The sequence below is a fragment of the Lissotriton helveticus genome, chromosome 12, assembly GCF_964261635.1.
Source record: "Lissotriton helveticus chromosome 12, aLisHel1.1, whole genome shotgun sequence".
Taxonomy (NCBI): Eukaryota; Metazoa; Chordata; class Amphibia; order Caudata; family Salamandridae; genus Lissotriton; species Lissotriton helveticus.
In genome coordinates, this window is record NC_136073.1 from 747,329,995 (window position 1) to 747,342,948 (window position 12,954).

Here is a 12,954-nt window from a genome sequence, read left to right on the forward strand (position 1 = left end):
CCAAAGGCGAGACCTCACCTTCATGATCCGAGACATCCAGCGTTACCACCTTAGAACGTACCTTCTTCGGTGACCTCGACCTCGAGCCCGACTCCTTACCGGAACGACGTCGGGACTCATGCCTCTTCTTCTTATGCTTCCTTCTCAACTTCGAAGCATGGTCTGAAGCGGACCTCGAAGACTACTCCTCTCGAGATCCGGATCTCGACTTCGACCTTCGAGAGCGAGACCTCGAAGATTTTCCTTTCCCAGCCTTCAGCTTCGCTACCAGGAGTTTGGTCTCTTTCCCTCAGGGCCTTCGGGTTCATCTTCCGACAAGATGAACATCCATCCACATCGTGATCAGAGCTCAAACACCAAATGCAGTCCTCGTGCGGGTCAGTTATGAACATCATTTTCCCGCACTCCCTACAGGGCTTGAAGCCGGTCTTCTTTGTCGACATCGTAGAAGAGACAAGAAACAAAGAAGCAGAAAGCGGTAACAATAAGGCAACAAAGTACCAGTTGGCTACTGAGATTCCCGAAACCGTTAGCGTCGACGACACGGAAAAAAGGGAACTGATGTCATCACGCCGGCGTGGGCCTATTATAGGCGTCGGTGACGTCAGCGGAGTCGCGTGCGATGCAGTGCCTCTATGACGTCCAAGACCACGTCCGCACGAGGCTACGAAAAGAATTTCCGAATGTTGCTGACGCAAGGGGATATTCACAAGATGAGGAATCCACTGGCAGATGTATCTATCAGAATGTTTTTTAATGCTTTTAAAGTACTAATGTTAAAAAGAAAAATCTCATGTCGTGGTAATAGGTCCTGCTGGCTCGAAGTCCAGGTATGTCTCCATCAAGGGCCATCAAATCAATAAAGTGGAGTCTTTTTTCCTATTTGGGTTTAATGTGTGACTTCTCTGTTGTGCTCCACTACTGAGGCAGAAAAGATTGATGGTAGGGCCATTAATCGTGTGTTCGATTTTGTTAGGCAGATAGGACAAAAATCATTCAAAGCCATGTAAAAGATTAAATTCATAAACACTGTTTCGATCATCTCATATAATTGTAATATATGGGGTTATGTTTCTGCCCCATTACTTCCGAGAGAGGAAAAGAAATTAATGAGAAGGTTGCCATCCTTACCTCAAAGCATGCCTCGGTTATGGTACATGAAGAGCTTGGAATGAGCTATATTTCTGATGCAATTGTGACCCTCGTTAGTATGGTTCAGTGTGTTGCATCTCCAACTCGGTGGATCCCTCCATACCCAAGACCACCAACCTTGAGTGCAACACCACCTGAACACCTGGCTGAACGATGGAAAGAATTTCCTGCTCTGTAAATATGTAATTTAGAATTATCCAAGCCTAATCGATGTTAAAGTGTGATCCTGAGTGAATTTGCAATTTGTATATATTTATATCTCTAACCATTAGTATATGTAGTAGAACTTTGTACTTGCTACTATTCCTATTTGATTTTAGAGTTTCTGTTTGCATTTCTTCCTTGAGTGACTTTACAACTTGTACATTTGCAATTTTTCCCTCCTTTTACTCATCTTGTACATTTGCAATTTTTTTCCTGTTTATATCTCTTATGTAACTCATATAATCCAAAGTCCTTATGTAACACAACTGGTTGTTTTGTAAAGCGCTCTAACACTTTCGGGTTATGTTTGCGCTATATAAAATCGCATTAAATAAAATAAAATAACCCAAAACGAAGCTAAATTGGTTAAGTTTGGAAGACTCTCTTGGCCTCGACTATGGTAGACTCATACCATCGCTTATTTACATAGAGCTCAGCTTTAAGTCTTTAAATCGAACTGATTTACTGGATTGCCCCTGCTACATTACCAAGGCTGATGTAAAATTGACAACAAAAAAAAAGCATTCATCTCTGGAAACATTCATAAAGCAAGGCTGGTGCTATGGCCAAAACTTCGGTAAAGCCTTATCGTGCTGAAATGTCTGACCCATCATCGTTATTACTTACACAGTTTATGAGAAGCCTTGCTCATCATCTATTAGTTATAGGGTTAGTTAGAGGAATCCGAAATTGCACCTTGCCCCTGCAATAAGGTATCAAACATGTTACACTGCACATTATTAGGTTTTGTCCCACGTACAGTATTTTGAGGAATAATTTCATTTGGCTGCGGCTCCAGAAATTGGATTTTAAGCAGGTTAGACATGAACTTTTATATTTACAGCTTTTACCGGATGTACATATTTATCATGTTGCTTGTTTTATTTCTGGAGCAGAAAGAACGAAAAGCTTGATAGGAAGTGTTACTTGTCTGCTCTTATGGTGTATGTTTCATGGTTTCCTATTATTTTAACCGAATAAAGAAACTGAACTGAAATAAACATACTGTCGTCTAACAAAAATAATAATTTGTTGAAATTATAAGTGAAGTAGTGAAGTGGATCTATATCCAGAAGTACATAGACTGCAGGTAAATTAGCTTGAATAAGAAAGGTAACAAAACTTTAAGTGCTATAGAACTTACACCAGATCTGGAAAAATGTGTCCACGATCTTCAGATTTCTCCTTCTGTAGCGCTACTTCTAGTTTTACAATTTTTCATCGAGTGTTGGGATACGAGAAACCATTGTGCAAAAGAGTACCAAAACCGTTTCTTTATGTACAAGTGTGTGTTAAAGCACTAGAAACCGTATCTTCAATAAACATTTCTACAAATAAAGGTAACAAGGTCAATACACAGTTGCCATTTCTGGTTTGTAGTGTTCATTTACCAAATAAATTCAATATTCAACTGAGTAATAAATATACATTTGTTTAAAACAGTAGTAAAAAAGAATGAGCGATTGTGAATGTGAAGGAATGTGTTAAAGTGAGTGAAAACAAACAAAAAAAGGGCAAATCACAAATACACAGAAAATCTCTTCTGAAATTTAATATTCTCTATTTCCACGCTTACTTCTCGCAATTTACAGCTGCACCAGCAGGAGATGCTGATGTGCAACACTGATATCACAACCCATTTTATAACATGTCCAGAGCCCAGTCTGCCTACATGTACGAATACTTACCACGATGAAGGTACACTAAAAACATAATGGGATGAAAAAACTAAAATAAATATTATCCATAAAATGTGTATTCAAGGGACTTATTGAAGACCTTTAGCCATCAATACAATTAATTCTACGTGTTTCAGAGCAATCTTCGAGACAATCGTCACTGGTAGGACAAATGTTTATTGTTCTCCTCTCACACTCCCAACTTAAGTCATACAGATCACAGATGAGACATCAAAAGTGATATTGGCAACAGACTGAATAACAGTGAGAAATTATAATGTGCGTTGGCTAAAGACCATTAGGGAAATGCTACATATGTTCCACCCCCAACAATGGAGGGGGTTTGTGTTCTTTTTGTCTTTAAACATCAATATTGGTCAACCTATTCACCGACCGCTGCACAATTTTTCATCCAAAAATCTAATCAATAATTGGAGCAACAGAGAGAAAACAAAAAGGTAACCGTTAGTGAACATCACAGCTAAAAAATAAATCATGAACACAAGGATGTACTGCATGGGGTCCCCACATCCTCTCGGTCTTGAGCCCTCTTTTTTTTCTTTTTTCTTTTTTTTTTTTAAGAGAAGGAGTTAAAGAGGTTGTGCGGATCATACAGTGTTTTATAGTCTTTCATGCCACCAACTTCCAAAAAAACCTTTTTATTGAACTTTCACAATAATATGTCATTTTTATTTGCCAAGGTTTCTTCCCAAAGCAATGTTCATAATTATTCTTTATTAGTACTACACAGTACAAAAAAAATATAGCGAAACGAAGGCTGCAGAGCTTGATGAGACTGAGCGAGAAGTCATGGTCCTTTCCATTGTTTGATCATTCCACAGAATCACCTTTTGTGTGTTTTCCTCTTAGTGCTATGCTTGGTAAACCATCATGCTCTAACTGCCCCCTAGATGGAAATATCAGTGCTCCATCTCTCCCAAACATTTTTATTTGTGGTTGTGAAAAGAAAAAGGGTTCTTATCAAGTGGAGAGAGGCTGTGGGGGGATACAGGAGCGAACAAGGAGGGGGACAGGATTTCAAAAAGGCCCTCCTCCACTTCACCTGTTCGAGTTCCTTCAGCAAGAGTAAGTTATACAGAACTTGCATTTTGTTTTTGTAATAATCTTTAAAAAAAGATTCTCAAAATTCAGAGTGCGGACAAGCAACCAGACAAAAGGTGGTAGAGAATGTCAAGGTGCAGATTGCATCATCAAGTTCCGAAGCAGTTTTTGGCGTCCAATTTCATAATCTTCTTCGTCCACGTTGACTAAAAGCTTGATGGCTTCATGGCCCACTGCCTGTTTAAGAGAGTCTGTGATGAAAACCCCCTTGAGTGCCTCCAACAAGGATCCGTTAATGTAGTCACGCCAGAATGCGTCGAGGTAGGTGAGTTCAGAAAATTTTATGTCACAGATGATGGAACCTAGGTCCCGAGATTTTAAGATGGTGTTGGCCTGGTTAAATCGCTCAAACTGTCGTTCTAATGGGTCCTGCTTATTAGAGAAGACATTTCCTTGAAGCGCCGTCTCGTGCTGGCAGTATTCTGCCCGAACTCTGAGGCGGATATCTAAAACAAGAAAAATAAAAACAAAATGAAGTTGCAAATCATGTTGAGTATTTGTTTATGTTCAATAAAAAGCAAATAAGATATCTAAAATATATACCCAAAATTATAACAATATAAGCTTGGTTATCACCTCATCTTACCAGCCCTCCTCCTCTCTGATGAGTGATCTGGTGGTATGGTCCAGAAATGACCAGGTCCAAAAATAGCTGACCCAGGATTTACTGGGTGCAGATCTGAACTTATTATAACTGCGTCTTTAGGGGTCAACTGCTACCGGCAGCAACACAGCTTGGATCCTGCCAACCACATAGAGAACCATGGGGAGCAACGCCTCCTCTTTCTTCTAACATCCTTGCTGCCTACTGCCCTCCTGCAGGCCACACCAGCACCCACACTGCTAAAATGCATCAGTTGCTCAGAGCGGAGTATCCTCAATCTGGTTTTTCACCATTCTGAGGACTGCATCTCCCAATGGCAGGATTTATGACCAGGAATTCCCAGTACCACCATGCCCAAGGTCTTTTTGACTTATTCAAGAACGTTACTCAGTCATAATTGTGATTCTACATTAGAAGTATTTACTTTGAACCAAAATAAGTAAAATATCCAGACAGTTATGGGATTCCCAAAACACAAATTAAAATACGCTTTAAAATAATGTAAATATGCCCTTAAATGGCACAATTTTCTGACTTTATTTTGGTTTAAAAAAATGCATCCAGTGATCAAATTCAGTCTTGAATGAAAACACCGCTTTGGTACGGGGGGCGGGGGGGGGGGGGGGGAAAGAGAAAGAAAATGGAGCTCTGACTAATCCTGAAAGCAAAATGTACCTTTAAGAATCTCAGAGGCAGCAAATCCCCCATCATGCACTGCAGGGTTAGCCAGGTACTTTGTTTTCGAAAGGAAACAATGAGAGCATCTGAAGAAACCAAGTAATTAATATTTTTTTTAAAGACTGATGTGATGTTTATGGGTTGAGTGGGCTAAACTAGGATGGTAACCTTGACTTGCAAATTAGCAAACCCATTTTCGACTTTGGATTTCTTTCGGATATCCATAAACAGTAGAATAGACATGGAAGCCGAAAATACCCTCCTGCCGAAAATACCCTCCTGCCTCACAGGTAGCAACCAAAACAAATAATGAAAAATAGCCAAAGGTATTAAGTAAAGGTGAGCTGGAAGGTTTGGCCCCCATAAGTGTAACTGCCTTGGAATTAGAATCACTGCAGCAGTGCTTCGCAAATTTATGAACTTTCATCCAAGTGGCATTTGTACAAATGTCCAGAATGGGAACCTTCCTTATGAGAAAAGCCAGTTGTCTCTAGCAGATGAGCAACAGGCTTATCAGTCCGTTCACTTGCTATGGTAGAAGACTTTCAGTCTAGCAATGGTCTGTTTAGTGCAACCCATACCTGTATGATGAGTTATATCATTTACAAACAATTGCTTGGATTAAATAGAATGTTCTGATTTTCCATGCAATTTCTTAGATACATTGAAGCCAACGTTCTGCTTTTCCATGCAATGCAGCCTTACATTTGAGTGTACGCATGCCCCTTTCTACGATGGCACACGTATCTTGGAAAGAAAGCTGCAAGGAGATCAGTCTAATAATTTCTGTCCTGATGAGGTGCACATATCCTGATCTAATAGGTCTCCCATGTGGGATTCCCACCCTTTCATTAATGTATCTGTGACAGTAGTTTGTTTTGAAGTTGGTATGTGCAAAGAACTCCGAATACCATGTTATGCCACTTGAATCACTACGCCAAGGAATGAACTAAGCTGTTGCCCAGGTGACTGTTTATATCTTAGCCTGCCATTGTCTGTGATCAATGAAATTTCAGGCACTCTAGACAGGGTCACATATGCGGACTGCTTTTGGCACTGTGCAGATATACAATGTAAAGCTGTCCAGAAGAAATAAGACTTGAATGACTTTAAATGGAGTCTCCATCAACCCATCAATTTATTCTCTATAGACAACAGGTTGTCATAGTCCATTGGAATACACAAGTGTTGATGAACTATCAGGATGAACTTGGTCGAGTTTGAAATCCCAAGTCCAGGTGAAGTTTGAAAGTTGGCCCAGATTGTGTCACAGCTTTTGTGGTGATTTGGCTTTAATCAGTCAATCATGACAATTCTTGAAGACTACCACCACCCACAGGGTACTTAGAGAATGCCAAGACATCAGTCTGATTGGAAGAACCTTTTATCGATAAGGGGAACTAATTATTCAGATTCTTAGGAAAATCATGTGTATTACGCATATAGCAATGTGAAATTAGGAGTCGTGACAATTGTAGGAGTCAAATAAAATTACCTTGCGTGGATGTGGGAAGATATTATGAAAGATTAGCACCCTGAATCTTGCTCCCTCCTAACCCACTTGCTGGTGAAAAAAACAAAGTAACTGTAAGAGTAGACTCACTCGTTCGTAGATTTATTTGTTCTTTTGTACTGCACTGAAATTCTCCACCAGCCAGTCCAGAAGAAAAGGCTTTGACCCTTTAAGTGATAAGCAGAGGACGAAGCAAGTAATGCCGATACAGTTGTTCGAGCAAAAAAAAGGGTTTGCTTCTTTCCATTATAATAATGAACATCCAATGGTCTTTTGCTATCTCCTGGTACTTTTCTGGACCCCATACGATGTTAAGCAACACATACTATGGGAGATTCTTCTCTTTGACAAAGGAGCTTCTCCTGTTTTTTATGGCATTGCAATGGATACTGTTTGTTGCAATAAAAAGGGACACGATAGCTCTGTTGGCTACTTTTACACATTTTAAACTGTATCTCTGGAAATTCTAATATTTTCTCAAAATCCCTCTATTGGTGTTTTGGACAGGCTTTTCACTTTCTCAGGTGTTGAATTGTCACTTAAACATAAGAGAGGAGAGAGTATAAGGAAGATCCAGTCATCTGCTACATTTGAAAAAAGATTAAAGACTGGTTAGGTGGAAAACCTTGTAAAAAAGTGATGGCAATATCCTTGATTCGCATGTTTGAGGAACTTTCTGCTGTAATAGCAGACTATCCAGCAGTGTGTGTACTGTTTTTAATTTTACCCACTAATTTGGTGCCCGTTTTCTCTTGCTGTAGATTTGTACAGACGTACAGTCCAGGGTCCCTCTTTTTACATCTGGTCACACCCAGGACCGATGAAGAGGATGACTGCTCACACACAATGCTGGAACTCATGGACTTCAGAAGTAACTTGGCCTATATACTGCACTAAGCTGGGTGATGCCCTTGCACCTCAACTCAGCTCAGCCTCCAGACAACTCGTACACACCTTTTTTCAGCAAGTATTCCAAAGGCAAACACCATGCTCAATCTTTTTTTGTTGTATGCACTTTAAAACAATTTGGCTTCGTTTTTTTAAAATATAAAATTACAGGTATACAATATTTTTACTGGAAAAACATTTCCCATTGATTGGGGCTACATATGACTGAAAATAATCCACTGTTTATGGTGCCATGTAGGATTCCATGATGTAAAACTGAGAAGTTCAGGTACAAAGCAGCATTTGTACACTTTAGCCAATGACACCTGAAAACAAAGGACAGTGGCGAGAGCACCAAAAATACCAAATTGCATTCAAAACTGTGGGGGCATTTTTCTTTCAATTATCAAGGCATCAACCTTCAAACATTAATTTGTTAGCAGTGTCAAAATCATTTGCTGTACCTTAAAACTGAAGATAACATTTACACATGCACGAGCTTCAGATAAATAATTGACTGTTGGAGTAACTTTGCTAAGTCTTCATCTCCAATAAAAAGAGAAGATTACAGGGAACTTTAAAGAGGACAATGATGATAGGCACACCCAAATGGAGAAAGTAAATCAACTCGTTAGAAAGAAAGAACTCTGGGGTTGGAGAGGATGTGAGTCAGGAACAACAGAGCTTGGAAGGCAAATCCAAAGAAGGGACTAACACAGATTAAGTAAAATAATAGACCAGTGTTAGGTACTTACCAAATAACAAGTTATGCTTGTTGGCAGAATCCACGTTGGGGACCCCATTTATTAAGGAGGTGGCCTAATTGTGTTAGAAGTCTACTAGCTACGTTTATTTCATTACAGTACCCATTACCATAAATGTGAACTCTAGGACATGTTTATTGGAAAAGTAGGTGGTTACCTTGACTGTAGTTTCTTAGGGGCACTGGAACACACCAGAACACTGTGTTGTGGTGGTGCTGGAGACCTGTAAGAGCTTTTCAAGGTCTTCTCAATGCTCGCCACACTAAGTCACTTATAATGCTTTGTTCAACTTGAGGGAGAATGAATGCAGAGAAGAGCACAGTGGTGTAGGCGTTCGGTCATTGAGGAGAGAGATGCTGGGTAGAGCCATGTGGCGCAAGCTATGCCAGTGAATTCGCAGAAAAGCTACAGAGAGGCTCAGTGATGAAGACATTACAATGTTTAAAGAAGGAAACTTTTTTGTTGTTCCAGATCTCAGTGTTTGGAGAGATACAACATCAGTTAGTCCTTAGTGGACATACTTTAGCTCAGCTTTGACAAAAGTAAAGTGGTGTTGTACGGAGGGAATGTGGGGGGAATTAGGAGAAGCGCTGTATTTCCCGCTCTACAGAGGTGTATTTGGAGAAGCACAGCAAAGAGAGAAACAATGTTAGAATGATGAGTTTTGGTGTCCAGGAGGGAAAGTTTTAGCCATTTTCCATGCTCTGGGATGAGCATTTAACAGAGATGGAGAGCTGTGCAGTGCTTCGTCAGTTTTTAACAATTATTCATGCTCAGGGAAGAGCATGTCACAGAGGCACTGAAGAAGAGGAGTGTTCTTCACTGGGACAAGAGAGATGTTGTACAACATTCCATGCACCAGAACAGTCAACCAGGGCAGTGGACACAGGAACAACGCGCCCTTAGGTGGAGGAATTCTTAGTTACCAAAAATCAAGCAGGGAGTAAGATACTGGATTCCTCCGAGACAAATGCTAGTGTAGCCCTTTCTAGAAGGAGAGGCAAGATTGCAAACGTTCTATATACCATGAAACTAGAGCATTTTAGCATAATATGCAAAGAGGTCTACAAGGTTCACTGAAATGAAAAAGGTGGACTCTCACGTTACACAGAGTACTATCAGTTTCAAATGGAGGACGGTTACCTAATTAAGAACTGAGCCAAACAAATCCTTGAGGCTCACAACTACAACGATCATCAAGTTGTGAACGGACATCCAGGGCGCAAAATAATCCAGAAAGCGAATGGGTATATATGGCTGCCTTGCAGATGAAGTCTAAAAGAAACTCTTAACTGAAAGGTGATAGAAGCTGCCTTAGCACTTATCTCCTGTGCAGGAACACGAAGGAGACCAGTAGTTCAAAAGCACTCAAGAAACACACCTAATGAGAAACATAAGTCTATAAGGCTATCTTTCAAGCAGAAGGCGACAGTAGCAGAAAGCTTGCCTGACTCTCCAATGAAAAGTCAGGATTCAAGATCCATTTAACATTTTTTTTTTTTTTTAAACCTAACCACGATGGAAAAATAAGTACATTTAAAATGTTAAAGTGATACAATTGGCTGAAGCATCAATTTCTTCAGTCATACACTGCACAAATCACAAACCATGAATACGATCAACCAATATCTGATTGGCCAAGGCCGATCATTACGTGAAGTATGCGGATTGGATACAGTTTGAAAAACAACCTATTTCAAAAGACACAAAAAAGCAGTGGGGATCACCTGCGGGCAAGATAACCATATTTCAAGCCAAAGGAGGAACAGAGCCCCTCAGACTAAGGAGCGAGGGAAATCCACTTTAAAAAGGAGAGCTGTGTGCAAAGAACAATTTAAAAATCCAAAAGATTACCTATTGCTAGCCACAATACTATTTAATTTTTAAGCATACCGTAGCATTCTCCAGGTTACATTTTCTGAAAGGTAAAGGTGCATTTCTCCAATCAAACAATACTGCTGCTGAACTAATACAGTCACTCTTACCACAAGTTTGTTTTTCTTTAGGGTCTGGTGTTGCAGATTTCCTCCTTTTAAGTTGGCTGCAAAGTGTTTTCCTACCACGACCTGGCCTCTTGGTACAGATCTGTGGTCCAGACGGTGAACAGCAAACCATAGGATGGGACTGAGGCACTAAGACAAAAGATGAAATTCATTAGAGGAAAAATCTAATCAAGCGGAAAATAGCCGTAGGCAGAATCAACATCAACAGTGGTAATTCTACTAACAAAACTTGTTAAGACAGAAACATTCAAAGCATTAGTAGTAGTCTTCCACTAAATGCAGTCATAGCCTAGTTATCCCAGTATACTGGCATCAGCTAACGCTTGTCGTTCTATGAATCTCTTGTAGTGGGCTATGCTGAATGAAATAGTAGGGAATCAAAGATATTTCAATTGTTAAAATTTCTTTAAAAAATGCATGAGGTGGCTGTGCTCCATCTTCGAAAGAGTCATTTATCACCTTAAATATTCTGGCAATCATAGGCACAGTCTTCCCTTTCTCCAGACTGGAGGGAGGGTCAGAGTGGTAAGGCACATTTTGGCTTTGTATAATAGATTTTGCTCACAAGCTGATTAATTCCCTCATTGGTCTAGCATCACTCTGTTTAGGCATCAGCCTATTTAAAGTATGAGGAAGAGAAGTTAGGAGGAAGGGAACCTAGGGCTCCAAGGATATAAGCCACTACCATGATTAACCTGTACTTGTGGACACATCCTGTCCTCCTTCCGGCTAAATTGGTTGAAGATTTCACAGCACATATTTCAATTACAGGCTGAATTTTACATGCACCTATAATTAGCCAAAATATTCGATGATGGCATCAGACTTAGACCTTACATTAACTATATGATGATTGTCTAATGGCCAATGAGCATCCACAGTGGATGCTTCGCTAACAATATTTAGGTGCAACAGTAGTGAAAGACCACTAGGCTTATATGAGCCATACCACAAAAATAGGTACGTCACCAGGAAGAGGAACGTGCTTATATTAATGCACTACAGACATTTTGAGTGAGAGCAAGAAATACTCAAAACGACCTTGTTAGAAAGCCAGCAAAGAATCAATATTCCAACGTGAGTAAGGCTTGCTAACCTTTAGAACCACTGTACCACTGTGCGAGCGAAGCCCTTGCAGCAGAGCACCTTGACGCTTGCCCATATCGCCAAGAAGACCTGATTCTAGCAGTCTAGCCTCCCGCCCCCCGCAGCCTGACTCCTTTGCCAGCTTGGAGCCGCTAGCCGTGGGGAGCGCGGTCGAAGGCGGGAAAACTACACTTCCCAGCACCCAGTGCGGCGCACGCCGCGTCATCTGCGCGCCCGGAGGCGCTGAAATAGCGTGAGACCCCGGTCGAGGGGGGGGAACCACTGTACCACTGTGCGAGCGAAGCCCTTGCAGCAGAGCACCTTGACGCTTGCCCATATCGCCAAGAAGACCTGATTCTAGCAGTCTAGCCTCCCGCAGCCTGACTCCTTTGCCAGCTTGGAGCCGCTAGCCGTGGGGAGCGCGGTCGAAGGCGGGAAAACTACACTTCCCAGCACCCAGTGCGGCGCACGCCGCGTCATCTGCGCGCCCGGAGGCGCTGAAATAGCGTGAGACCCCGGTCGAGGGGGGGAACCACTGTACCACTGTGCGAGCGAAGCCCTTGCAGCAGAGCACCTTGACGCTTGCCCATATCGCCAAGAAGACCTGATTCTATCAGTCTAGCCTCCCGCCCCCCGCAGCCTGACTCCTTTGCCAGCTTGGAGCCGCTAGCCGTGGGGAGCGCGGTCGAAGGCGGGAAAACTACATTTCCCAGCACCCAGTGCGGCGCACGCCGCGTCATCTGCGCGCCCGGAGGCGCTGAAATAGCGTGAGACCCCGGTCGAGGGGGGGAACCACTGTACCACTGTGCGAGCGAAGCCCTAGCAGCAGAGCACCTTGACGCTTGCCCATATCGCCAAGAAGACCTGATTCTAGCAGTCTAGCCTCCCGCCCCCCGCAGCCTGACTCCTTTGCCAGCTTGGAGCCGCTAGCCGTGGGGAGCGCGGTCGAAGGCGGGAAAACTACACTTCCCAGCACCCAGTGCGGCGCACGCCGCGTCATCTGCGCGCCCGGAGGCGCTGAAATAGAGTGAGACCCCGGTCGAGGGGGGGAACCACTGTACCACTGTGCGAGCGAAGCCCTTGCAGCAGAGCACCTTGACGCTTGCCCATATCGCCAAGAAGACCTGATTCTAGCAGTCTAGCCTCCCGCCCCCCGCAGCCTGACTCCTTTGCTAGCTTGGAGCCGCTAGCCGTGGGGAGCGCGGTCGAAGGCGGGAAAACTACACTTCCCAGCACCCAGTGCGGCGCACGCCGCGTCATC

At 42.3% G+C, this 12,954-nt stretch overlaps 1 protein-coding gene across 1 annotated transcript in view; it reads right to left on the minus strand.

Moving 5' to 3' along the window:
- Positions 1-3,192: 3,192 nt before the first annotated feature.
- The window catches only part of DEDD (death effector domain containing), a 153,657-nt gene continuing 143,895 nt past the window's right edge, over positions 3,193-12,954 (minus strand). The window contains exons 4-5 of the mRNA XM_078668367.1: positions 10,590-10,736; positions 3,193-4,603 (exon numbers count right to left, since the gene is read on the minus strand). Coding sequence (XP_078524493.1) covers positions 4,227-4,603; positions 10,590-10,736 — 524 coding nt within the window. The 3' untranslated portion in view covers positions 3,193-4,226. The remainder of the gene's footprint in view (positions 4,604-10,589; positions 10,737-12,954) is intronic.